This window comes from Mustela nigripes, chromosome 6 (genome assembly GCF_022355385.1).
Source record: "Mustela nigripes isolate SB6536 chromosome 6, MUSNIG.SB6536, whole genome shotgun sequence".
NCBI lineage: Eukaryota > Metazoa > Chordata > Mammalia > Carnivora > Mustelidae > Mustela > Mustela nigripes.
Window position 1 is genome coordinate 124,777,967 of NC_081562.1, and position 27,154 is coordinate 124,805,120.

General features: G+C 35.7%; 1 protein-coding gene across 1 annotated transcript in view; it reads right to left on the minus strand.

Moving 5' to 3' along the window:
* The window catches only part of GPR158 (G protein-coupled receptor 158), a 421,455-nt gene that overhangs the window by 129,979 nt on the left and 264,322 nt on the right, over positions 1-27,154 (minus strand). Inside the window, exon 5 of the mRNA XM_059404156.1 lies at positions 10,815-10,883. Within this exon, the coding sequence (XP_059260139.1) occupies positions 10,815-10,883 (69 nt within the window). The remainder of the gene's footprint in view (positions 1-10,814; positions 10,884-27,154) is intronic.

Consider the following 27,154-nt stretch of genomic DNA (forward strand, 5'->3'; position numbering starts at 1 on the left):
ATATAGGTGTCTGTGCATGTGTGTAATTGCTTTAGCTAGAATTATATTGAAACTCGATACATTTTTAATGTGCTATAATGGAAGCAGATGCAGCAGACATGGTCCCACTCTTGAAAAACTTGTAATTAGAAAGTATGATTCTAACAGATCTATTCATTGGAGAGTGAATATTTGTCGTAGGAGGGCTGAAAGGAAACTGGGGAATTTTCCTAAAGAAACACAGTGTTATTCCAGATTGGAGAGAGATCTGGAGACACATCCTCTTTGTTGATAGACCTAAGTGGCACACTAACCAAGGAAGGCCACCAGACCTTAAGTGAGTAAGAGAGGAAGGCGAAGCCTCAGATTATAATATGACCTAAATTTGTGTGGCTTCATGTGATTTCAAAATAAAGAAGTAGCCTGTGTCAATCTATGCCTCCTGCAGCTATCCACTTAGTTCTTCATAAAATAGCTACCTATAAAAACTGTTTTCTTAAAAAATGAAAAGCAGTGAATCAAAACCACAGTGAGGGGCGCCTGGGTGGCTCAGTGGGTTAAGCCTCTGCCTTCGTCTCAGGTCATGATCTCAAGGTCCTGGGATCGAGTTCCGCATCGGGCTCTCTGCTCAGTGGGGAGCCTGCTTTCTCCTTTTTCTCTGCCTACCTCTCTGTCTACTTGTGATCTCTCTCTGTCAAACAAATAAATAAAATTAAAAAAAAAAAAAAAACCACAGTGAGATACCACTTCACACTCACTAGGATGGCTATTAAGTTTTTTTTGTTTTTAATACATACAATAACAGGTGCTGGTAAGGATGCGGAAAAACTGGAATCCTTGGGCATTGCTGGTGGGAATTTAAATTGCTGCAGCTACGTTGGAAGACTGTTTGGCAGTTTCTTAAGAGTTAAATTACCATATGATCCAGCAATTTCACTCCTAGATATATATACCTGAAAACTGGAAAATGGGACTCAGATACCAGTGTTCATAGCGACATTATTTACAATAGTTAAAAGGTGACAACAACCTAAATGTCTATCACAGATAAATGGTAAACAGAATGTGGTATTATACATATAATGGAATATTATGCAGCTGTAAAAAGGAATGAAATTCTGACATATACTACCACATGGATGATCCCTGAAAACATGATGTTAAGTGAAATAAACCAGATACAAAAGGACAAATACCATACAACCCCACTTACATGAGTACCCGACAACAGGCAAATTCAAGACAGAAAGTAGAATGGAGGTTACCAACAACTAGGGGTAAAAGAGGAATGAGAAATTATTATTCAATGGAAGAGCTTTAATTGGGGTTGATGGAAAAGTTCTGGAAACAGTGGTGATGATGGCACAACACTATGAATGTATTATACATTAAAAATAATTAAAATGGTTAATTTATATTTGTGCATATTTTACTACAATTAAAAAAGAATTATAACAAAAAATAAATCAGAAAGGAACCAGCACAGACTCTTTGTTTAAATACTGGAGGAAAAGAGCACATGAAGAATGGACAACAAAAGTGATGTTACCCAAGAAAATTGGCACAAGTTCAAATAAATAATTCTCATGGCCTCAAAGAAATTATAAAAAAACATGTTCCCTCTGATAAAGCTCAAAGAAAAAGACATTAGAATCAAAGAAGAGATAAGAAAAACAGAGAAAGAGATAAAATTGCTCCAAGAAAGCTGGAGAGGAGAGGATAAAGTGAAAATGGAAATAAAATACAAACAGTAGAGAGGTTAAAGGAATATTAGAATTGACTCAAGCAGAATAAACACACCTGAGATTAGTGTAAAGGTCACAGAATAAAGGCTCGATGGAAACACACAAACCAAAATAGAAAAGAGCAAAGATATAGAAATGACTAAAAACATTATAGATAAAGAAGGAAAAGAAATCCAATGCATACATAATTCCTGCTCCTGAAGAAGAAACAAAAAATTAAATAAATATATTTTTTAAATTCCAGGAACGGAAGAGGCCTTACACCTTTATATTGAAAAGAAACACCATGATCTAAGAAAACCAATAATACAGAATAATAAATTTCAAGATAATGTTTAGTTTCAAGACTGAAGAATGCCATCAGGCTATTTCAAGAGCTGAAAATATTCAGATAATGGATATAAAGGTCTAAGTAATAGAAAATGTGTCCTGAAATTTTTATACTCAACTAAATTATTCTTCATGAAAAAAATTATTCTTCATGTATAAGGACAATATAAGAACTCAATAACTATACAACTCTTCTTCCTTCATGAAAAATCTGTTAATGAAAACTAAGGGACAAATCAAAATAAAGAACCGAGGAATGAAGAAAGCAGGTTACAAAGACTAGTGGAAAATTTTAAACCTATTTAATACAGACTTAAGGTTAAACAACTATGTGTATAATAGTTTCGTAATTGCATATCATATATTCATTATAAATGTTAACAATTCAAAAAAATTTTTTTAAAAGATTTTATTTATTTATCTGACAGAGAGAGAGAGAGAGATCACAAGTAGGCAGAGAGGCAGGCAGAGAGAGGGAAAAGCAGGCTCCCCACTGAGCAGAGAGCCTGATAAGGGGCTTGATCCCAGGACCCTGAGTCCATGACCTAAGCCGAAGGCAGAGGCTTAACCCACGGAGCCACCCAGATGCCCCAGCAATTCAAAAATTATTAACAAAAATCAAAAAGTAAAGGGAAGGGCTAATAGGAAATGTATTTATATTTGATTTTTTAGCTGTTCCAGCTGAAGTCAAGTGATACTGTCTAAAGTTGAAACACATAGCTAAGTGAAGAAGAATTAACCCAACTTTTAAAACATTTTATGGTCTTTTTTAACTTTAGATAAATATCTATTAGAACTAACAATGCTTGTTGTAAATATTCATTTATCTAAAAGTTAGTAACATTTTTAGCATCACTTCAGTTTTTTGGTTAAAACAATAAGGATTATAACTAATTTTTTATAAAATGTCTTAGATTTGTATCTTGATTTCTACCATTCATCCATTTTCTCTTTCAACTTATAAATGTGCACACACAGATGTCTCCAATGATCAAATGTATACAGTGATTATTTCTGGATGATACTGACTTTGGTTGTTTGGTTATGATTTTTTCTTTGTGCCTAGTTTGGAAGTAATAGTAATTATTATATTTCAAACAATCAACATAGTATTTTTAAAAGAAATAAAGTCTAATTGGTACATTTTAGCATTTACATTTTAGGAAAAATATAAACACTGTTGCTCTTTCACTGACAAACTAAAGCCAGGGGTCAAATTCCCAATGATTTAAGGCTTTCTCAGTTTATTAAAACTCCTTCAGGTAAAGGTAGATAATTACTTCATTCCTGACATACCACGCACTGATCTAAGATTCTTAACCAGATACCCTGGAATATACATACTGGTTAGCCTCCATGCTTTTATGAGTAAAAGACCAAAACCACCAACAATCAGTTTTCTCTCTGGTAGGCTGAATATAGGAACAAGTGGATAAATGGAATTACACAGAATTCCAGGATATTTATAACCATTTCTTCTATTCCTCTAACCTAACCTATAAAAGGAAACAGTGTCTTAGTGGCACAATCGTTAAGCTCCCTTGAAGGAGGTGGTCTGGTTTTGTCTTATAATTTCAATATTTTAACCAATATTCCCAAAATTAGCAGGCAGTTTGGGGATTAAGAGTCTTCTATTCCCGGGCACCTGGGTGGCTCGGCCAGTTGAACATCCAACTCTTGGTTTCAGCTCAGTCATGATCTCAGGGCCTTGGAATCGAGACCCATGCTAGGTTCTATGCTTAGCACAGAGTCTGCAGGCAAATCCTCTTCATCTCCCTCTGCTCCTCTCTCTACTCGGAAGCACATAAGTATATGTGTGCACATACACTGTCTCCCTCTCTCTCAAATAAAGTCTTACAAAAAAAAGAGTCTTCTATTCCCATACTCTTTAAGCTACCTTGGCATGAAATGACTATTCCCACACTACTGTTTTCTTGACAGTACTGCTAAGCTCATGAGTATTTAACTATCCTTCCAATTTACTTTTCCCTTTTTGCTCTGGATTCATCCCAATGGATCTAAATGACACCAAGTAAGATGCAGTCTAGATCAGCTTAAAAAACTGTGTTTTAAGGATGGAATCTTTGAGTAGAGGAGAAATCTCCTTACAAAAACCTCTAGATAACTGAGGTTTGAGAAACATTGGCCTAGCTGTAAAACTGGGAACTTTGTCCCCTATGTTTGTCACAGTGGAAGTAAATCGGTCTTATGATGAACTGCTACCATTTCTTTCCAAAAAAGAACCAGGGATCCTTGGAGAAAAGGCTGATTCCGGGGCTGGGCTAGGGAAACTCTATTGAACTAGAATGCAAGGAAGGGCTTGGGATACTGGGGTAATGTGAAAAGAATGCAGGAGCCAGCTTAAAGGGGCTTCACTGGGCAAATTTAGGTTAACTTGAGCTTTAAAATAAATAATTATATTAATAATGGATTGAAAACTCAGCTGCTTTAGCTATATTCTCACAGTCACATTCTTACTCTCCCTCCCTGCTTTCAACTCTCTGTCCTTTATTTCCCTCCCCATAAGCTCTGTGCTCAGAACAATATGCTCCTGTTTTTCCTCTGCTTCTGAATGCTGCGTGCTCTATACCAGAGATTTAAAAAAAAAAAAAAAAATCTGAGTTTTAGTTTCAGGCTTTGGGGTGATCATAAAAAAAGTAGTCTTAGGTCCTGAGCCACTGAAACCAACTTGCTATGGTCTATAGGGTTATTTGTTAGGTTCAAATATAAAATAGGAATTTTTTAAAGTAAAATGGTTCAGTATCAGAAACATCATATGGTTCAACAGCATGCTCACAGCAGTTTTACATTGGGTCTTACAGTCATACCATAAGCTCTTTTCAATTGGTTCCCTGTTTTATCCTCCTGCCTTTTATTTCCTTGGAGACCTAATGAGGAAAGGTTCCTGAACAAGAGGGTAGAACATGGGCATTCCTGATTATCCTGTCCAATGTTATCTCAATCATACATTCATCCCTCTACCCCAAGTACTGTCACAGAATGAAAGGAGTGGTAGACCAGGAATCAAGAGACTAGATTCTAATCCTGGCTTTCTCACTACTTAGTTGAGAGAAGTTGGGTAAATTACAGTTTCTCTCAGACTCTCCTTTCATTTGCAAAATAGAGGCTGAACAAAGACTAAGTTGTGTTTGATGCTCCTTCCTGTTCTAATATTTTGCAGTTCTTTATTTTTGGGCATGGGGTGGAGTAGGGAAATGATGTGAAAATTTGGATTTATTTATTTATACATGTATGAGTATAGAAAGGCTCATTAGCCAACCAAAGAGTTAATCAAGGTTAGAGGGAAAAAATTCACCTAAATAGCTGAAACTGGTGGTTTTGTCAAGTCAAAAACGAACTTCCAGACTCCGTATCACGTAAAATGATTTACTAATCCATAAAAATGTGATTTTATGTAATTTAACAGGTAGAATATAGTCGAGTTGATATTTTAAAGTCCTTTTTTTTCTCTCTTCTATAAATTATATTAAAGTTTTTAGATGGTTATGAAGACTAATCATTTGTTCACAAATGTATGGACTTCAAATCATGAGTCTCTTTTGAGAATCTGTAAGAAAATGTTTTAAATGCTTTCGGTCTCTGCTATCCAATTATAACAATGCTAAATTTAGTCAGATTTTGGTTTGTCCTCATCTGCACAATGATGATAATCTCTAATTTGGACTTTCCAATATAAGCATTGTTATGAAATCGTCTGTAGTCTAAGATTGCTTAGAAAAGGCAAAAATAACCTTAATTCTTGCAAATCTGAACAACAATATGCAGCATAAAAAGAAGAAAAGGCTCATTGCATAACAACTCAGCAGAACAGTGAATACCCAAAGCCTCCTTCCATGGAGTTACCCAGCCCTGAAAACAATTCTCCTTTATTCAAACACACTTTAAAAAACAACAACTAAAAACTATACGCCCCATAAAACTTTAACAAGCAATTTTGGTAAGGACCACACCAGGAACAGAGAAAGTTGGTAAGATATTTAATAAATAAGGAAAGTGTAGATCATATTTATATCATCACATGATTAGACTTTTTGGCTATATTAGGTTTACGGAATCATCTTTATCACTTATAACAGAGATCTTCCTTGGAGCATAAAGTCTAGTCAAAAGTTACAAAATTCATTTCTGCAAAACCCAGGGAAGTCAATGAGCCTTGGTCCAATAACCAAATTACTTACTCCTCTTGTCAAGAATGCTTTATGCACATGTACCCATGCACATATACACACCCTATGTAGCAAAAAGTTTCCTATCAATTTCTGATACATCATCTCTCATTCTCTCATCTAAAATAAAATTACTTTCCTTACCAGACCCAATCAATAGTATATTTTAATCTCCTTTTTTCCCCTATATCTTATGCTTCAGCCAAATCTTCATTAATAAACCTGACCCCTTCTGTCTTCAGGGCATAAACACTAACTTATTTGAAACCAAGGTACACAGTATAAACTTGGGAACTATATACATATATCTCAAGCAGTTACAGAAAAATATATATTATAAAAGACAAAATAGATAGCTAATTAAGCATGAAGTCAATATAATGAGGTTTCTGTTAGACAGAATTTTTTTGGTAAGTCTTCTTTTCTGTTTTTTTTTTTCCCCCTTTCATGTATATTAGAATTACGAAGCAGAAGTGCTATCTTTACATTCTCTTAAATTTCCATTTCTTTCTCCCTTTTTTCTCTGCATCTGACATCATCATTAGATATCTTTCAAAATTGTATACCACTCAATGAAAGGGTCTTCAAAAACTGCGTCAACATTTAGCAGCATAAAACTTACTCTTCTTTCATATATTCTTGTTTTCTAGAGTACTTCATCCATTTAAGAGACTTTAAGAATCTTTCCCAGATTTTAGACCCATGCTCATTAATATAACCACTTGATTTGACTAAATATGAATCTTATAAATAAAAATAAAATGAAATTTAGCTAACGTCTCAAAATAACCTTAAGAAGTGTTTTACTGGGGCACCTGCGTGGCTCAGTGGGTTAAAACCTATGCCTTCGGTTCAGGTCATGATACCAGGGTCTGGGATCGAGCCCCACGTTGGGCTCTCTGCTCAGCGGGGAGCCTGCTTCCTCCCCTCTCTCTCTGCCTGCCTCTCTGCCTACTTGTGATCTCTGTCTGTCAAATAAATAAATAAATAATCTTAAAAAAAAAAAAGAAGTGTTTTACTGCCTATTATCACTAAATAAAGTAATAATAATAAGGATCATTATTCATAGTCTTCCACAATCAAGCAGATTCTTCGGAAGCTACTTAAATAGGACAATAGCCACTAGTTTGCAGTACAGGTTTAAATTCATTCAAGTATAACCTCATTCATTCACTCACTGCATATTGACTGTGCTTCAACTACAGTGACAGCTACTCGACTGTGAGCAAAAAAACAAAACAAAACAAAACAAAACTGTATTATCTCCTATTCTCAAAGAACTAAAGTTTGTTCAGGAGAATGACATTAATCAAATAATGGCACTTGTAAGTGTACACTTACAAACTGAGATGAGGGTTGTAAAGAAAGAGCGTGGGATTCCATGAAAAACTATTAAAATGAATTTGACTCTGATTGGGATTCAAGGAAAGAAAGCTCTCTTAAAAAAGTGATATTTAAGGGGCGCCTGGGTGGCTCAGTGGGTTACGCCGCTGCCTTCGGCTCAGGTCATGATCTCAGGGTCCTGGGATCGAGTCCCACATCGGGCTCTCTGCTCAGCAGGGAGCCTGCTTCCTCCTGTCTCTCTCTGCCTGCCTCTCTGCCTACTTGTGGTCTCTCTCTGTCAAATAAATAAATAAAATCTAAAAAAAAAAAAAAAAAAAAAAAAAAAAAAGTGATATTTAAGTAGAAATCTGAAGGATGACCAGACAAGTTGTTAGTTAGGCAGAAGAAGGGTTAAGATGGCGGGGAGGAGGAAGATAAGAGTACTGTTTCTGAAGGAAAAGCATGTGAAAATGTCCTCTATCAAGAGGCATATTCATTTCTTATTGCTGCTGTCAGATATTATGGCAAACTCAGGGGCTTAAAACAATATAGACTTATTATCTCACAGTTCCAGAATTGAGAAGTTCAAAATATCTCCTACAGAGTTAAAAATCAAGGTATTCTTTCTGGAGGATCTTGGGAAGAGTCTGTTTCCTTGCCTTTTCCAGCTTCTAGAGACTGCCTGAATCCCTTGGCTTGTGGCCTTTTTCATCCATCTGCAAAGCCAGCAAGAGCCAGTCCAATCTTTATCATGATACTTTCTCTTTGGTTCTCTCTCTCCTGCTTCTCATTTTCACTTAGGACCCTTGAACCCATCTACATAATCCAGGATAATCTCTATCTCAAAGTCCTTTATTTCATCACATCTGCAAAGTCCCATTTTCCATGTAAGGTAACATATTTATAGGTTCCAGGGATTAGGACAGTGGACATTTTTGGGAAGCCATTATAACACACCATGAGAGAGATTATGTATCATTTATGAACTGAAAGAAGGTCAGAGTAGGTGGGGGCAGAAAGTGAGAAGAAAAGTGGTATTGGATGAGGCTGGGGAGGTGGGCAAGTACCTCACTATATATAACATCATACACCATATCAAGGGTTTTGATCTTTATTCTAAGAGCAGTGGGAAGCTAGCTATAGAAGTAGTAACAGAGTAGATTTTGTATTTTAAAATACCCTCTGGCTTCTGGATAGAAATTGTATTTAGCAGAGGTTCAGGAAAAAGATGATGGTGACTGCAACAACAGATATTCAGATGATTATTACTCAGATTAGTGAAGTCATTTGGGTCTTTTACTTCCTAATTGGGTGATCCTATAACTTGGGTTAAACATCTTTCTGATAGTTCTATGGGGAAAATGAAAAGTTATGATACACAACTTGCCATTTATACGGAAACAGTCCCATGCGTGTTAAGGACCCTTTGTATTATATCGCTTCTGTTATTAGTTACCATGCATAACTCCATACTAGTAAATTAGACTTCAGTAACATGGATGATTTTATAGAAAAAGTTTAAATGATTATATCCAGATAGATTTCTATCTTAAGAATAAATATAATTCTAGAAGTAGAAGACTTGAATAAATCAAGAACCCTATAAACACTGAGTGGGGAAGAAGATTAGAAAATGGGGTAATGGAGGGGGCAGGATCGAATCACGTTAGAACCTAGAGCTCATTCTAAGAATTTTGGCTTTTACTAGAAGTTAGAATTGTGAACCTTTTGAGCATCTTGAGGTGTGGCATAGTCTTACTTGGGTATTACAACAAGCTGATACTTTGAAAATAGATCATTGGGGGGGGCGGTTAGTGTGAAGGGACAGAGGCCAGGGAGAGACCATTACAATAATCCAAAAGAGGCTGATTGTGGTTTAGTCCAGGATGGTAACACTGAATGGGGTAGAGGGAGTGGCTGGGCTTTTGGTATGTTTTGGAAGGTTTCTGATGATGTGAGAAAAAGAAAGTTGTTAAGAACGACTCCCAAGTTTTAGCCTGAGTAACTAGTGGAACAGGGTTGTCATCAGTGGAGATAGGGAGACTGACTTTGGGGGTGTAGGAGACCAAGTATCTCAGTTAAGAACATGGTAGGGAATTCTGGTGGACCCTCAAATAGTTGTAGAGTAAGTAATTGAATATGAGTTTGGAGCTCAGAGGAAAGGTCTAAACTGGAGATACGAATTTGGAATTTGGGAGTATTTGCATTTAAATAGTATTTAAGCTTTGAGGCTAGATGAGATCACCCAGGGAGAATGTAGAATCAGAAAGCTCCACTAGGACTGCTGCCTGAGGCACTTAAGTATTAAGAGGTGGGAAAGGAGATTAAGAATCAGCAAAGAAGGCTGAAATGGAGCAGCTAGTGAGGTAAGAGGTAACCCAAAAAGAACATGGTGCCATGGAAGCCCTACCTTTTTCTTCTCTAACATCTACTCATCTTTCAGAGCTCAGTTGAGTGATATTTCATTCCCTGGGCTTAGTTGTCTCTCCTACGAGTCTCCAGCACCCAGTCTCCATAGCCTCTTGGCTTTTTTCAATTATATAGTAATTGCCTGTACTGACTCATCTCATTCTGTAAATTATAAGCTTCCTGAGAGGAGAAATCCAGTTTCTCTCACTCACAAAAAAATTCCCAGTTTAGCATAAGTACTTAACACACAGTAACTGCTGAATATAAATTGGCTGAATTAAATTAGGAAAATTAGTACTTACCTTGTGGTTACAGACAGGTTGCTAGTGTGACAGGAAGAGTCTACTAGGATTATCTATGCCATAATACCGCACACCTATTTACTTTATTTTTGTATGTAACCATCGGGAATTTTTCATCACAAACTTGGCATGTCTCATGGTTTTGATTCAAGTAGAGAGGGAAGGAGACCCTTATTTTATATGTATACGCATATGTATATAGCAAGCATGCATATCGAGCCCACCTTTTTTATGTTAGCTCACTTAAGCAGTTAAGGCTCCTGGCAAATGTGGGAAGAAAAGTATGATTACCTCCACTTTACTTTTTAACTTTATATGTCTATTATATATAGATATGGGCATGTAAACTTGTATATAGACATATAAAAAAGTAATATATATATATGAATAGTTACATATACTATAATATACATACATATACATTTATATAAACATATACACATATACACATATATAAAAAAACATACACATACATAAAATTTTCTGCCTAAGCAAAATAAAACAAATGGCTATTTTAAAAATTCAATTATGTTACTTACTGGAAAGTATAGCAGCAGAGACCCAAAAAGAATGGTTTCCAAGAGGATAAGGCCCGATGCCCTGATGCTCTAATAAATAAACAAATAAATAAATAAAATTTAAAAAAAAAGAAAGAAAGAAAAAAGAAAAAGTTATCGTTAGTTAACATTCCTAGAATGGAAGAACTTATGCTATTGTGACAATACCTGAACTAGTAAATGAAAACTGGCTAATATTTCAGAAGTGAACTTACCTGAACCATGCAAAAAGACTGACTATAAAGGTTGTAGTGGACTTAGTGATTTTGCCAGTGGTGTTACAGAATTTTGTTCTCTAAAATTTGAATCCATGAACAATCTGAGCATCTGAGAACACTTTTTGGAAGATCTTTTCAATCCAAGAAGCTCACAGACACAAAATTTCTTGCTTATATTTCTGAAACATCAACAACAAGTATATACAGAATGCTAACTCTCAGCCATTTCAGAGATACTTGCAGGATGGTTTCAGTGAATAAAACAGACATACACACAAGGTCTTGGCATCTCAGTAATATATATCTCACCATGTCAAAATACCGTCACCCACGCTCACCTAACAGAGCTCCACTATGTGAGTAATATAAATCACACTAAATAACAGAGGTATTTTACCTTGTGAACATGCTTAAATCATTCTTAACTGAAAATTCAATAGACTAAGTTGATATTTTAATAATTTCCTAATTATTTAAAGTTTACTATACATAAATATGCTTAATAACCTGAAGATATTTTGTTAGACTCAAATAACATTCTCTTTCCAAAGCAAAATGACCGAAATTGTGGCAAGAAATAAAAGACTAAATAATTTTATTTTCTAATAAAAAATTTTGCTTCAATGAGTTTAAGTGTCAATATAGAGTAAATATATTAATTAAGAATACAAACATAAAAGCAGGTTATTCTAGAGTACCTGTATTTTTGCTAAATGCAACATGAAATATAAACAAAAATTACACCTGGTGCAAATATTGTATCTTCACAGGAAAACAATCTGAAGTATCAGCAACGGATTTTGCAACAATAAAAAGAAGCTAAAAACCCAAGCTACAAGGGTCCATTACATTAAAACAATGTCAGATAAAAATAAAAATAAAACAAAAATTTTAAAAAAAAGTCATACAATGTCAGATAAATGAAGCCAGAGAAAGAAAAGTATAATATCTCTTCAAAACACAGCTAGGACATTGTTAAGACACAGAGGAATACTCTATGTAATCCCTCAAAAGAACTCAAGGCTTTGATTAAATCTGAGAATTTGCAATGGAGAAACAAGTTTTGTCAGTGAACAGGCTTGATTAAGTGGCTTCTCCCTTAATGAGAATGGTCTTTATGTTAGCTAGCAGATGCATTTTAGCGAAAAGAAAATTCCTATCAGCATGCCTTTAGATGGATTTTGGCTGCTGGAATTTCTAAGATGGCAAATTACATTCATACCTAATTATGAATGCTCCGTTTTTTAAACTTTATAAAAAGAAGACACCAAGAGTGAGAGCCCAAAATATTACATAAGACTGGTTATAAAACAATCTATGCAATATTGTTTAAAGATTTATTTATTTATTTGAAAGAGGGGGAGAGAGTGTGCTCGTGAGTGCGGGGGGAGGGATAGAGAGAATATCAAGCAGTCTTTTCCCTGATGAGGGCAGAGCCTCACACCAGGTCTGATCCCATGACCCCGAGATCATGACCTGAGCAGAAATCAAGAGTGACACTTAACTGACTGAGCCACTCAGTGCCCCCTCCATGCAATACTTAAAAAAAAAGAAAAAAAAAGGATATGAAAAGAAGCTGCAAGGTTTAATGGAAAAGACTTTGAAGTTCTCTTCATCTCAGTTTGATTTATGAAATAATCACTAAGGCCACCTTAAACATCAATGTCTTCACCCATAAAATGGGCACCCTAATAAGGTAAAGACCTTATTAAACCTGAGGGTTCTAATAAAATATAAAGCATACAAAATAGTTGTTATTGTGCCCGATTCTTAGCAAGACGGTACGCACTCTTCAAAGTAAAAAAACAGCACCAGGATGGTGAATTTGAATTCCACAGAAGTAGTAGTCAAAATTTTTTTTTTAATGCTTGGGATCCAAATGACCTCAGAAGAGCCCAAAGTGGGGGTAGAGAACCCAAGTGTTCTTTTTTTAATGAATGAATGAATTTTTAGGGCCAATAGTTTCTTAGCTGCATTGCAACCATTTTTATCATATAACAGCCGTAGTGATGCAGATATTCTCAGAGTAAATAACCTGTTTCCTTTTCATTTGGTAATACCAAACAATCTTCTTAACTCTTCACTGCCTTGCTTCTGGATGAGCAGAGGAGACCATAATTTCAAATTATTAATTGGAATTCCAACAAGTGGTTCTATAATCAAATGGAAGGCCTACTCAAAATATGTACTCTTCCTTTCAAAATATTCTTGGGCTGAGTTGGCTTCATGGCCTCACAGAATGAGTAGGTACCTAATAGGCAGGACTTCAGGGACAAAAAAAAGAAATGTCATGTTCCCTACAACATTTCCCCACTGTCTTAGTGATATTGGAAGTTCTTTGAACTGGAAAGAAGCTTTTTATTTTGTACTTGGTGCCAAGGATTAATATATAAATATTATAAGTAGCATGTTGATTTAAGTTCAAAGTGAAGAACAGAAATCTCTTCCTCGAAGTCTAAGTGATAGGATAAGGAAGGAAAAAGGAAGGATTGAAATATGAAGGTGATGGTGCCACTCTGGAAAACAGTATTGGAGGTTCCTCAAAAAGTTAAAAATAGAACTACCCTATGACCCAGGAATTGCACTACTAGGTATTTACAAAAAGAATACAAAAACACTAATTCAAAGGGATACATGCACCCTGATGTTTACAGCAGCATTATCTACACTAGCCAAATTATGGAAACAGCCTTATTGTCTGTCAATTGATGAATGGATAAAGAAGATGTGGTACATCTACACAATGGACTAGTATTCAGCCATAAAAAGAATGAAATCTTGCTGTTTGTAATGATGTGGATGGAGCTAGAGAATATTAATGCTAAGTGAAACGAGTCAGTCAAAGAAACACAAATACCATATGATTTTACTTGTGTGCAATTTAAGAAGCGAAGCAAACAAGCAAAGGGGAGAAAAAAAAAAAGAAAGAGGCAAAACAAGAAAGGCTCTGATGGTTACAAGGGGAGGTGATGGAGGGATGGGTGAAATAGGTGATGGGGAATAAAGAGTACACTTGTCCCGATGAGCACAGGATGATATATGAAGTGTTAAATCACTATATTGTACACCTGAAACTAATATTATACTGTATGTTAACTAACTGGAATTAATATAAAAACTTAAAAAAAAAAAGAAAACTGAAGATGAGAAAGGGATATAATGAGCAAAATAATAGAGCCCAAGAAAGAATTTCATCTCCTTCACAGTTGTGCCTGAGATAGAAATAGTGGTATGGAACCCTTCTAACCAGAATTGCTAACTGAGAAACTCTGAGAAAACGTTATTGAGAGGATCAACAATATACTATTTATTCATTTATACAATATACTATTCATTCAAAACACATACATACAATTAGCACCATATATTTTCTAGATATATATAAATATACCAAATATATATCCAGAAGATATATACCAAGCTGATAACATTTTTTTCTTCTACTGGAGAAGTGGATAGATTTGGGGACAAATCAACTTATTCAAAAATATTTTCATTTCTTTGGTGATGAAGTCATTCATTGCTATGTAATATGCATTATAGTAATTAAATTAAGTAATATTAAAGAAAAGTAATCTAAAATGTCACAGTTCAACTATTGGAAAATTCCACCACTAGGCATCATAATATGCCAAGAAGTCTAAACGAAGGCCTTTCCAACTAATATCTACTTAATAATATTTTATTCAGTATCAGCCTGAGGAATAAAATTAACAAATAGTACTTTTGTAATTTACAAATTTTTGAATTTACAAACAGGTAAATATAGAACTCGGGGAGTTAGCACTGAGCCTAAAACTCTCTCCTTTAGAATCTAGAAAGCCAACAAATATAATTCCAGAATTTACAACAGAGGTGTGTGGGTCCCATCTCATTCCATCTCACCTGCCCCACTTCTTAAACGTTCTCAACTGACTTATGAAGGTTTCTAACAGTCAAGTATCCAACCTGTATACTGGAGAAAAGAGCTCATCTCATTATACCAATTTTATTAAATTATGTCAAAGTCAATTTCTAAATTCCATAATCCTTGGATGCAAAGTAGAGAGGCATAAGAAGCAGCACAGCTGCAGCTGTCACAAGATTTGCTCGTGATGTAGGCATCCAAAGGGAGCTAAGTCACTACAAGTAGTAAGGCGATGAGAATGCTGAAGTCTGATCTTTTTCAAAAACAATTAAAAATGGTTTGTCATTATTTTCCTTGATTTTACAAGGACTAACTACTTCATTTATAGTTTTGAAACATTTTTAGCCCCTGGGGAAATTAATGTGTATCTTGCTAAAACAGTGCAGCTCTTCTGAATTACAGCTGATTTCTTTAGTCCTGTGACAATTGAAGTTTCTTTCTATTACAAAAGGAACCTCTGAGCATGAAGGTATTTTTACACAGCTGCACCTCAGAATGCATGATGAAAATATAATAAAGTAATAGAATTATATTCTGAAAAGAATGAAATGGCATAGGTTTGGATCATAAAGCAAGACCATAAATCTGTATCATTTACAAAAAGAATTAGCCATGCTAGCAGAACAGACTTTTTCTAGTTCTTTAGAGAAATCCATGGACAGGGAGATTACAAATAAACAAATGCCTGATGAAACAGTCATATAATAATAAATTGGAAGCAAGATGTAAAAGCAGCCTTAAAGAGAATCCTAACACTGAGAGATATGAGGATGCTATTTTTCAATAATTTTATTTATAGTTATATAAATAAATGAGAACACACTACATCTGGTTTGACAGACTAACATGCAATTATTTTGTCTTAGAAGATCTGTGATGAAATATTGAAAAACCATTCAGATTTAGAAAAAGTTGTCAGAGAACAATTGCCCAAAATGTGTTAGTTAAAATCATATTGGTTTTTCAAAAAAATTATCAGCAATGAAAATGGTACCAAAAAAGCAAAGAATATGTTCAAGACAGAGATTGCTAAAGTGAAATAAAAGCAATTCAGAGAGCTTTATTTTATTTTACTTACTTTAAATTTTCATTCAAGTATAATTAACATATAGTATTATATTAGTTTCAGGTGTATGATCCAATGATTCAACAACTCCTATACATTATTAAGTGCTCATCATATAAATATACTCTTAGTCCCCTTCACCTCTTTCACCCATCCCCTTCCCCCATGTCCCTTTTGGCAACTACCAGTTTGTTCTCTATGTTTAAGAGTCTCTTCTTTCTTTTTTTATTTTGTTTTTTAAATTTCACAAATGAATGAAATCATATGGTATGTATGGGCCTTTCTCTGACTGTTTTTAGTTAGCATTCTACCCTCTAGACCCATCCATGTTGCTGGAAATGGCAAGATTTCATTCTTTTTTATGCCTGATTAATATTTCATTGTGTATATATGCACCACTTTTTCTTGAGCCATTCATCTATTGATGGACCTCTGGGTTGCTTCAGTATCTTGGCTCTTTTAAATAATGCTGCAAGAAACACAGGGGTTACCTTTTCAAATTCATGTTTTCATTTTCTTTGGGTAAATATTCAGTCATGGAATTACTGGATCATATAATAATCTTATTTTTAATTTTATTTAGGAACTTCCATATTGTTTTCCACAGTGACTGCACCAATTTACATTCCACCAACAGTACACAAGTGTTCTTTTTTCTCCACATCTTCACCACACCTGTCATTTCTTGTGCTTTTGATTTTAGCCATTCTGACAGGTGTAAAGTAACTTCTCACTGGGGTTTTCATTTGCATTTCCCTGATGATGAGTGATGTTGAGCATCTTTTCATGTATTTGTTGTCCACCTGTATGTCTTCTTTGGAAAAATGTCTATTCAGTTCCCTGCCCATTTTCAATTGGATTATTATTATTATTTTGGTGTTGAGTTGTATAAATTCTTATATATTTAGGATATTAACCCATTATCAGATGTATCATATACAAATATCTTCTCCTATTCAGTCTTTTTGTTTTGTTGATGGTTTCTTTCACTCTATGAAAGCTTTTTTATTTTGGTATAGTCTCAATAGTTTAATTTTGCTTTGGTTACCCTTGTCAAAGGAGACATATCTAAGAAAAGTGTTTCTATGGCTCAAATTAAAGAGCTTACTGCCTATGCTTTATTCTAAGAATTTTATGCTTTCAGATCTCAGATTTAGGTCAATAATCCATTTTAAGTTTATTTTTGCTTATGGTGTAAGAAAGTGGTTCAGCTTCATTTTCAGTTTCCCAACATTTGCTGAAGAGACTATAATTTTTCCCATTATATATACTTGTCCATTTTGTCATAGCGTCAAAAAGAAAAGGTAGGTTTATTTCTGGGCCCTCAATTCTGTTCCACTCTCTGTGTGTCTATTTTTGTAACAGTACCATACTGTTTTGATCACTAGAGATCTGTAGTATATCTTGAACTCTGGGATTGTAATACCTGCAGTTTTGATATTTTTCAAGAACTTTGACTATTTGTTATCTTCTGTAGTTCCACACAAATTTTAGGATTATTTCATCCAGTTCTGTGCAAAATGCTGTTGATATTTTGATAGGGATTGCACTGAATCTGTAGATTGCTTTGGATAGTATGGAATGGACATGATAACAATACCGATTCTCCCAATTCATGATCATGGAATATCTTTCCATTTGTATATGTTATCTTCAATTTCTTTTATCAGTGTTTTATAGTATTTAGAGTACAAGTCTTCGGGTGCCTGGGTGGCTCAGTCAATTAAGTGGCTGCCTTCAGCTCAGGTTCTTATCCCAGAGTCCTGGGATCTAGTCCTGGCGTGGGGCTCCCTGTTCAGCAGAGAGCCTACTTCTCCCTTTTCTTCTGCCTACTGCTCTGCCCACTTGTGCTTTTTCTCTCTCTGTCAAGAAAGAAAGAAAGAAAGAAAGAAAGAAAGAAAGAAAGAAAGAAAGAAAATCTTTAGAGTACAGGTCTTTCACCTTCACCTCCTTGGTTAAGTTTATTCCTAATTATTTTATTATTTTTGGTGTAATTGTGAATGGGATTGCTTTCTCAATTTCTCTTTCTGCTACTTCATTACTAGTGTATAGAAATGCAACAGATTTCTGTATATTCATCATATATTTTGTGCTTTTACTGAATTCATATATGAGTTCTAGTATTTTTGGTGGAGCTTTAAAAAGTTTTCTCTATATAGTATCATGTCATCTGCAAATAGTGAAAGTTTTACTTCTTCCTTACTCATTTGGGCATCTTTTATTTCTTTTGTTGTCTGATTGCTGTGGCTAGGACTTCTAGTAATATGTTGAATAAAAGTGGTGAGAATAGACACCCTTGTCTTGTCTTTCTCCGTATCACTACTTTTTTTGGCCATTTTTATTATTATGTGTCTTGGTGTGGACCTCCTTGGGTTGGTATTGTTGAGGGCCTTCTGTGCCTCCTGAATCTGGAGGTCTACTTCCTTTCCCAGATTAGAGAGATTTTCAGGTATTATTTCTTCAAATAAAATTTTGCCCCCATTTCTCTTTTCTCCTTCTGGGATCCCTATAATGTAAATATTTTTATGCTGGATTTGTCACTGAGTTATCTTACCTTTTCTAATCTTTTATTATTCTTTTTACTTTTGCTGTTTAGCTTGGTTGCTTTCCACTACTCTATCCTCCAACTTGCTGATCAATTTTCCTGCTTCCTCTAGTCTACTGCTTATTCCTTCTAGTGCATCTTAATTTCAGTTATTGAGTTTTTAATCTCTGATTGGTTCTTTTCTATATTTTCTCTCTTTGTTGAATGTCGCACTGAGATCCTCCACTCTTTTCTCAAGTCCAGTAAGTATCTTTCTTTATTACTGTTACTTTGAATGTTCTATTAAGCATATTGCTTATCTCCATTTCATTTAGTTCTTTTGCTATGATTTTGTCCTGTTCTTTCATTTGGGGCATATTCCTCTGAGCCCTCATTTTGTCTAACTTTCCATGTTTGTTTCTTTGTATTAGGAAAGTCAGCTACATCTCCTGATCTTGAAAGTAGTGTTGCCTTATGAAGAAGAGATTCTGTGGTGCCCTGTGGCACAGTATCCCCCATTCACCAGAACCTAGCATTTAAGGGATATCTCCTAAGTATGTTGCATGCACTCTACCATTGTGGTTGAGCTATATTTACCTTCAGTAGTGTCATTTGCAATGGCATTCTCTGCCTGTTGTGGGCAGAGTTTGGTCCCTGTACTGTTAAGTGGCCAGTGTCAGCCATCCAGGGCTTATAGTTGGGTCAGACCAGATGTCTGCCCTCAGACTAGTACTGAGGCCACAGAGAACTGTAGAATGCTCCTGGTGTTGTCTCCTGAGAAGTTTTTATTGGTAAGCAGAGCCAGCAATCAGATCAGTTGTCTGCCCCCAGCCATTGCTGGGGTTGCAGTTGAACTGATGTATGTGGTTATCTCCTACAGAGCAAAAGTATCTTTGAAGTGATGATGGTCACTGTCAGCATTGCTTGCAGAATGAAACATGTCAGGTGCTGCTTGAAGGGACACCTACACAGTGGTGTGGGTTGGATGAGGGGAGTCCACAGGAAAATGTAGGGGTAGCGCATGTGTGTTAGCAAGCTAAGTAGTGGGTATTTGAGCTGGTTCCTGAAGGTGTCCTGGTATCTAGGCTGAGCAGGCGGAGGAGAAATGGCACCTCCCAGCCTTTTTGTTCTTGAAGAAGTCTCCTAAGGACCCTACCCCTCCACTGCATGTTTTGAGACTAGTAAATAAGTCTTCCTGTTCACCCCAGGTACTTTCAAACTATTCCTTCTATGCTGCATCTTGGAGGTACTGTTTGTACCTCCTGCTCTTTAACCAGGGGGACTAAGCTCATCTGGTTTTCAAAGCCAAATGTTCTGGGGACTTGTTTTCCCAGTGTAGACCCCCATGTCTGGGGTATCTGGTGTGGGGTATGTTCTTCTCCCTTTTCCATTCTCATGATATCCCCCATTGTGGTCAGTCTCTAAGACCAGTTTAATTTTTGATTGGAACTGTTTCCTTCCTACCATTTTTTTTTTCAGTGTTCCAAGCTTCCTACCATTTTTAATATGGCCTCCTCCCTACAATTAACTGTGGACAGTCTATTTTGCCAGTCTTCAGCTCATTTTTTGGGTAAGTTCAACTGATGTCTGTTATCTAGGTTGAACCAAGGGATAAGGTGAGCTTAGGATCCTTTTACACTTGCATCTTCTCAAATAGTACCACAGAGAATTTTATAGTCATGGAATAAAATACATGAACTTTATATCCAGGTGGTTTGGGATCTCATCACCGGCCACTTATTAGGTGTGTCATCGTGAGCCAAATGCTGAACCTTCTGAGTTTCTTTATATATAAAATGGGTGCAATGATGTCCCTCCTTGCAGTTCTTTGTAAAAACTGGCAATAACACCGCCCAGCACGGAGTAGGTACTCAGTCAAAGGTAGTTCATCAACAGTCTTTCATGGACATATAGAGTGAGGTCAACAGTCTATCTAAGCTCACTCAGCTGAGGAGTGATCGAACAAGGCCCCATCATCTACCCTGCTGATTCCCAAGTCAGTGTGATTTCTTTTGTACATCCAATCAGACCCTCAGTCATTTTCTTACCCAAAGGAACAATTACATATAAAATAATAACAAAAACATGTAGCACTACTATAGCATTTTAAAATAAATTACAAGTAAGGAGCTTGGTTCAAATGTTATTTAAAAAGTTACTATTCAATTTAAAATCCTAGACGGTTTTATGCAAAATATTAGAATTGTCACATTGCATTAATTAGGAATTATGTCTGATTTCTAAAAGCAGATCATCTCATATTTCACATAATGGAGATAAATTTTCTAAGTGTCAAAAAAGCACACACAAGTAAAGTACATAAAGAATCTCACCTTGAGAAGGGTTACTGTACATTCTCAAGTAAAGTGGCATGAAATTGTTGAAACAAAATAATGCCATTTGCTTAGATTTCTATCTTTTTTTTTAAAAGATTTTATTTATTTATTTGACAGAGAGCGATCACAAGTAGGCAGAGAGGCAGGCAGAGAGAGAGGAAGGGAAGCAGGCTCCCTGCTGAGCAGAGAGCCCGATGTGGGACTCGATCCTAGGACCCTGAGATCATGACCTGAGCTGAAGGCAGCGGCTTAACCCACTGAGCCACCCAGGCACCCAGATTTCTATCTTTTTAAAAATTTTATTTATTTATCTGACAGACAGAGATCACAAGTAGGCAGAGAGAGAGAGAGGAGGAAGTAGGCTCCCCACCAAGCAGAGAGCCTGATGTGGGGCTCGATCCCAAGACCCTGAGATCACAACCTGAGCCGAAGGGAGAGGCTTTAACCCACTGAGCCACCTAGGCGCCCCCTTAGATTTCTATTATTAATTGAAAGCTACTAAGATTGATATATTTTCAAATAAAAAGTTATTACTTGAAAGAACAATTCCTCCTCATTAAGAATCCTAATGGAATGATAATAAATTACAAAATATTAAGTAGTTTAAAAATATTAATAAGGTAAAAATACGGCTTCAAATAATTAGCCTTTGTTATAGAGATGAACTCAAATATCAGGTTGACGTCAAACTTTTTTAACATAAATGTATTTTATACTTGTAGAAATTCAAAAGAAACTTCACAAATCATTGCTCAGATTGCTCAAATCATAGAAACAGCTCTAGCAATCTTTCCTCATCACTTGAAAACTGTCTAATCTCAGAATTTTTTTTTTCTTTTTCAGTTTGGTATGTTGAAAACTATGGTCTGCAAGGTAATTACTCTAAAATACTACTGTCCACCCATGGTGCACTTGGATGGCTCAGATGGTTCAGTGTCCGAGTCTTGATTTTGGCTCAGATCATGATCTCAGGGCCCTGGGAGGGAGCCCTGAAGTAGGCACCGTGCTCAGCAGGGAGTCTGCTTGAGGATTCTCTTCCTCTTTCTCTGTCCACCCCCCACCCCGGCATGCTCTCTTTCTCTCTAAAATAAATGGATAAGACTTTAAACAAAAAACAAATAAAGTACTACTGCTCAGGCAAAAGAACCCATCAAATATTAGCCAGACATCAGCATCTCTTCATCTCCTTGTGTAAGAAAAAAACAATGTGAGAACAGGAACAGACCTGCTCAGAACTGTTAAGCCTGTCTTTGATACATTGTCTGTATTCTAAAGCAGGTTTGGAAGTATATGGAATGACGAGACAAAGTGCAAAACAAGGAGACATTTCATATTTTGATATTTGGTAACAGTCTAAACATGCTAAGACTTGTTTATGTTCCTTATACTCCACATTAACACAGAAGTTTCACTTCTGAAAAGATACTTACAAATGTACAAAGAAATGCGATGAGCATTTCAGTGAATAAACCAATAGATGATTTAGTGAGGTGTATGAGATGCTTCATATTTGCTAGATTTGGCAGTTCAGAAATTTAAAATAGCAGTATTCTCTCTGACAGGCAAAAGCAAAGGCGGATTACAAAGTGTTGTGGGAAAACAACTGCTACTTAGATGCAAGGATGACAGAGACAGAATTCAGAACTCAGCCTCTACAGTAGCAAAAACACCTTTAGATTACATGGAGCAAATTGCATTTTTATTTCCCCCAAATTTGTAAGCAGTAAGAAGAATCACTAAATGGGCATTATGAAACTCAGTCCACATGGACTGCATCATTCCTAAACTTGTCTGCCTAAAGACAAAATTTAAAAAAAAAAAAAAAAAGTAGGGATATATTAATTAATTAATCATGTTTACATTTTGATTGTCAATTCTAACCATTTGTTTCATTAAATTCTGTTGTTTTAGTTAGTCTTAATGTTTATTAGCAAATCATAACATGTTTGCATCCATTAGGTAATTATCTTGGTATTTTGGAGTTTTGCATCTTACATTAGAGAAATGGTTCTGGAGAGATTTAAAAAAATAAATTCATAAGTTTTAATTAAGTAATAAATGTTAACCCTTCCATGCAGAATTCAAGAGGTATATAATAACTGAGGGATGTTTTAATTAGTGTTTCCTCTCTGTTTGGATCCTGCTTATTTACTCTTTGCTCTAAAACACATTATAAAAATGTATTAGGATTAGGCTGTCAACTCAAAAAGACACACAAGAGAAGTAATTAAGTACATTTAGATATCTGACAGTAGAGACTTAGAGAAGTTAAAATAATGTTACAAAAAAGGAGAAAAAAGTTTTACAATGTAATAGATTAAAAAAATTATCTAATCTAGTCAAAAATCGAACGATTACTAAAGTAGTTTTCTAGAAATAATCAAATTTTGAAGTTTTTTAAACTAATGATTCCAAGTCTTCCTCTTCAGCCTACACCTCTTTCTGGAGCTCTAGACTCATATTTTCACTTACTTATAAGACATTCTACCTGAATGACCTATAAACACCTAAAACTCAAGATTTCAAAAACTAAAACTTCCAATGGTTAATAGTAATCAATTACTGTTTTGTAATCAAACTCTCTCTGAAATATATATCTATAGGCTAGAAATAAATGAAGTGAGTTTTATGACATATTCATGGATTTACTTTTCATACTTTCCAGAACTTTCCAAATTTCATTGACTGTCTCAATAAATGAATAAGTAACCAAATAAATGAGCAAAGTGAGAACCAACATGCACTTGACCCATATTCAAGTGGAGAGGAAATTCTTGATTTTTAATTTATGGGTGTTCTCTACGATTCAGAGAATAAACAATCAAAATCTTAATAAGAGGAGGAAAAGGAAAAGGAAGAGAAGGAAGAGTGGAGGGAAGTAGAAGAAACCATCTGTTTATGTTTGGTTTAGCATACTGGGGTTCCTGATTTCACAGGAATTAAATGCAGGAGGCAGATGGGTGGGTGGAAGAGAACCAGACTCAAGTCTCAATGATGTCACTGTTCTCTGAGCTTTCTCGCAGATGCCTCCTGCTATCTTTATTGTACCCTCCTGCCCTGGGATCTCCCACCCCAGATGCCCAGTACCTTCAGGGCATCCTCTGTGTCATTTCATTCAGCCATGCCCTCTTCAAATAAGGTGCATATTTCAAAGTAATTCCCTTATTCCTCTTTATCTCCAACTTCTAATTTCTTCCATGTTTAATCTTATATTTATAAACAAAAGGAATATGATAAATGCCAATTAGGGTGTTAGTGAGTAATAATTTAATGTTTGCTCCTCCAGGTAGGGCTTGGAAGATAAAATAGATAGCCAATATTTAAAATCTAAACACAGGGACGCTTGGGTGGCTCAGTTGGTTAAGCAGCTGCCTTCGGCTCAGGTCATGATCCCAGCGACCTGGGATCGAGTCCCACATCGGGCTCCTTGCTCAGCAGGGAGCCTGCTTCTCCGTCTGCCTCTGCCTGCCATTCTGTCTGCCTGTGCTTGCTCTCTCCCCCCACTCTCTGATAAATAAATAAAATCTTTAAAAAATAAAAATAAAATAAATAAATAAAAAATAAAATCTAAACACAGAGATCTTGAACTTTAAAAGTTAAGAGAGCAAAGTTATTAACACAGTGGGCTTTCTGGTGCCCCCAAAGAGTCTAGGACTCTTTCCACGAAGATTTCCTCTCTTCCTCTAAGATCATTCCTTTATATAAGCAAACCATTCAGAAGATGTAGAGATTCTTTTTAAGAATGAAAGGGATCCCATCATCCTCACCTTTTGTTGAAGATATTTTTCTAAGAAGCAATTCATATTTCAAAAAACCCTTTTATTTCCAGTTGTGCATTAAATGCATCAAGAATAAGTCTATCTTACTATAATTACCACATATCTGTGACTGAGTTAACCCCTGTCAAGGGCACGCTAAATGAATAGGTTTGCTTCCCTTTATTCATTTCTTTCCTTGAAGCAGAATTTTGTATAATATGGAAGGTGCCTTTAAAACACAGCTTTCATTATGTGATAGGTTTCAGGACATGCTGTGTAAGTATGACTCCAAGGTCCAGAACAACAGCTCTCTTCCACCCCCACGAATACATTTCATTTACTATAGTTTTTTCTTTGTTTCTTTTTTGACTACATTTTTAAGCCTATGAAAGAGATATAAATGCATAAATTCTGAGAAAAGAATAGTCGACGAGGGGTGTGGGAAGGGGAATCAATCCAGAACCACCGTGTTTGGTAAAACAGGGACCGAGGAGTACATCTAGCATTGCTAGTTTGCTTATTCAGTGCCATTTTTCCCAACGGAAGACACATTTTGATTTTTGTTAAAATCAAATTTTGATAATAAAAGTGGTAGTAATGACAACAATAACAATAGTAACAGCAGAATTTTTGTACCAGCTATAACTCTAGGCACTTTATGTAAATTAACCCATACAAAAACATTCAACCCTCACTACATATAGTAGGTCCTGTTATGGCTCGCATTTTGTAAATTAGGAGCCTGAGATTTAGAGAGGTTAAAAAACTTGCCCCAAAGAAGTTAACAGAAACACTCAACTTTGCTCCATCACTTTCAAAATCCAAATCTGTAAAGCTGTCATTTAAAATAGCATCTGGGTGGTGGCTCTTGAAACAAAGGAAGACAGCGTGGTATTGGCACAAAAACAGACACATAGATCAGTGGAACAGAATAGAGACCTCAGAAACGGACCCTCAACCCAATGGTCAACTAATCTTCAACAAATCAGGAAAGAATATCCAATAGAAAAAAAGACAGTCTCTTCAGTAAATGAAAAAACCTTTCCTAAAAACCTCTTGCTAAAATATAAAGACACATGTGGAATAGCAAATCACAACCCTGCTGTGAATAGGGAATTCAAAGTAGAAATACAAGTAGAAATAAAAATGTAAAAAAAGTACTCATCCTCATCAATAATAGGGAAATGTAAATAAAAATTATATTATTTCATTTTGAATGCTCTCATTTTGGGGGTGCTCTTAGCAGTCAGAAACCTGAGCACCCTGACGGCCCTGTACCACACAGCTCGTGGGCCCTCCTCAGCCCCACCTGCACTCTGCTCCCCTTTGCTCACTGTGCCTCAGCCCATGTGGCTACTTTTCGGTTCTACAAATGCAGCTGCTCCCCACCTTCGGGCTGTCAGAGCTCATCCTGGTCCTTTACCAGGCCCATTGCCACCTCCCTCTTCAACCTGCATCTGATGCACTTCAACTCATTCCTCTGGTCTTAATTTCTTGACTTCTCACACAAGAAAGGTTTTTCTGAGTGCTTTCTCTGTGTCAGACAAGGTGGCAGACACAGGAGTTTCAGAGACTTTTGTGAACTACCCAAGCTGGTAAGGTTTCCCGTGTTTCATGCTCACGACACACAGTATTTCCACGAGGGGCACTCTTATCACAACTGAAATTAACGTTGAAAGCAACATTCATAAGGAGCACTTCCTAACAGAAAGAACATCTACCATAAATAAACTGCCAATCTTAGTGGTGAGGCCGGCCTTCTTCCTAAAACCAGGCAGAAGATGAGGACACCTGATATTAACATTGGGATTTTACATAATTGCGGAATTTCTATTAAAGACAATGAGATAAGAAAAAGAAATAAGAGCTATAAAGACCAAGAATGATACAACATTATTATCTGGTGGGAAGTTGTCCTAAAGAAATAATCTGAATCATATACAAGGTGTAATTATAAGAATGTTTCAAGCACAGCATTCATACTGAGAGAAAATAAGGAACAATCCATATCCCAAGAGACAGACAAATAGTAAAATAAATTATGATATATTCTATGATATAATAAAATGATGTAATAAAATTCAAGGTTTTGGGGTACATTTAATAACAAAAGAGTATATGATTATAATTTATATATATAAATATTTTATATTAAACATTTTAAAATATCAAATTATTGACTTATAGATGATTTTTATATTATTACTTAAAATTTTCCGCATTTTTCAACTGTAAAATATACATGTATTACTCTTACAAGATGGAACAATTTAGGATTCTAATTTCACAAAAGGACTGAAAAGATTAAAGTCATAAAGACATACCTTCTAGAAGTGTTAAAATTAAAGAGACTGACAATGGCAAATGTAGAGAAGATTTAGAGCAAGTGGAATTTGGGTATGTCGATAATGGGAATATAAAATGGGAATTTAAAACTGTACAACCACTTTGGAAAGTGCTTTGGCAGCCTCTTATAAAGCTAAAAATACATCTGCTCTGTGACCAAGCAGTTC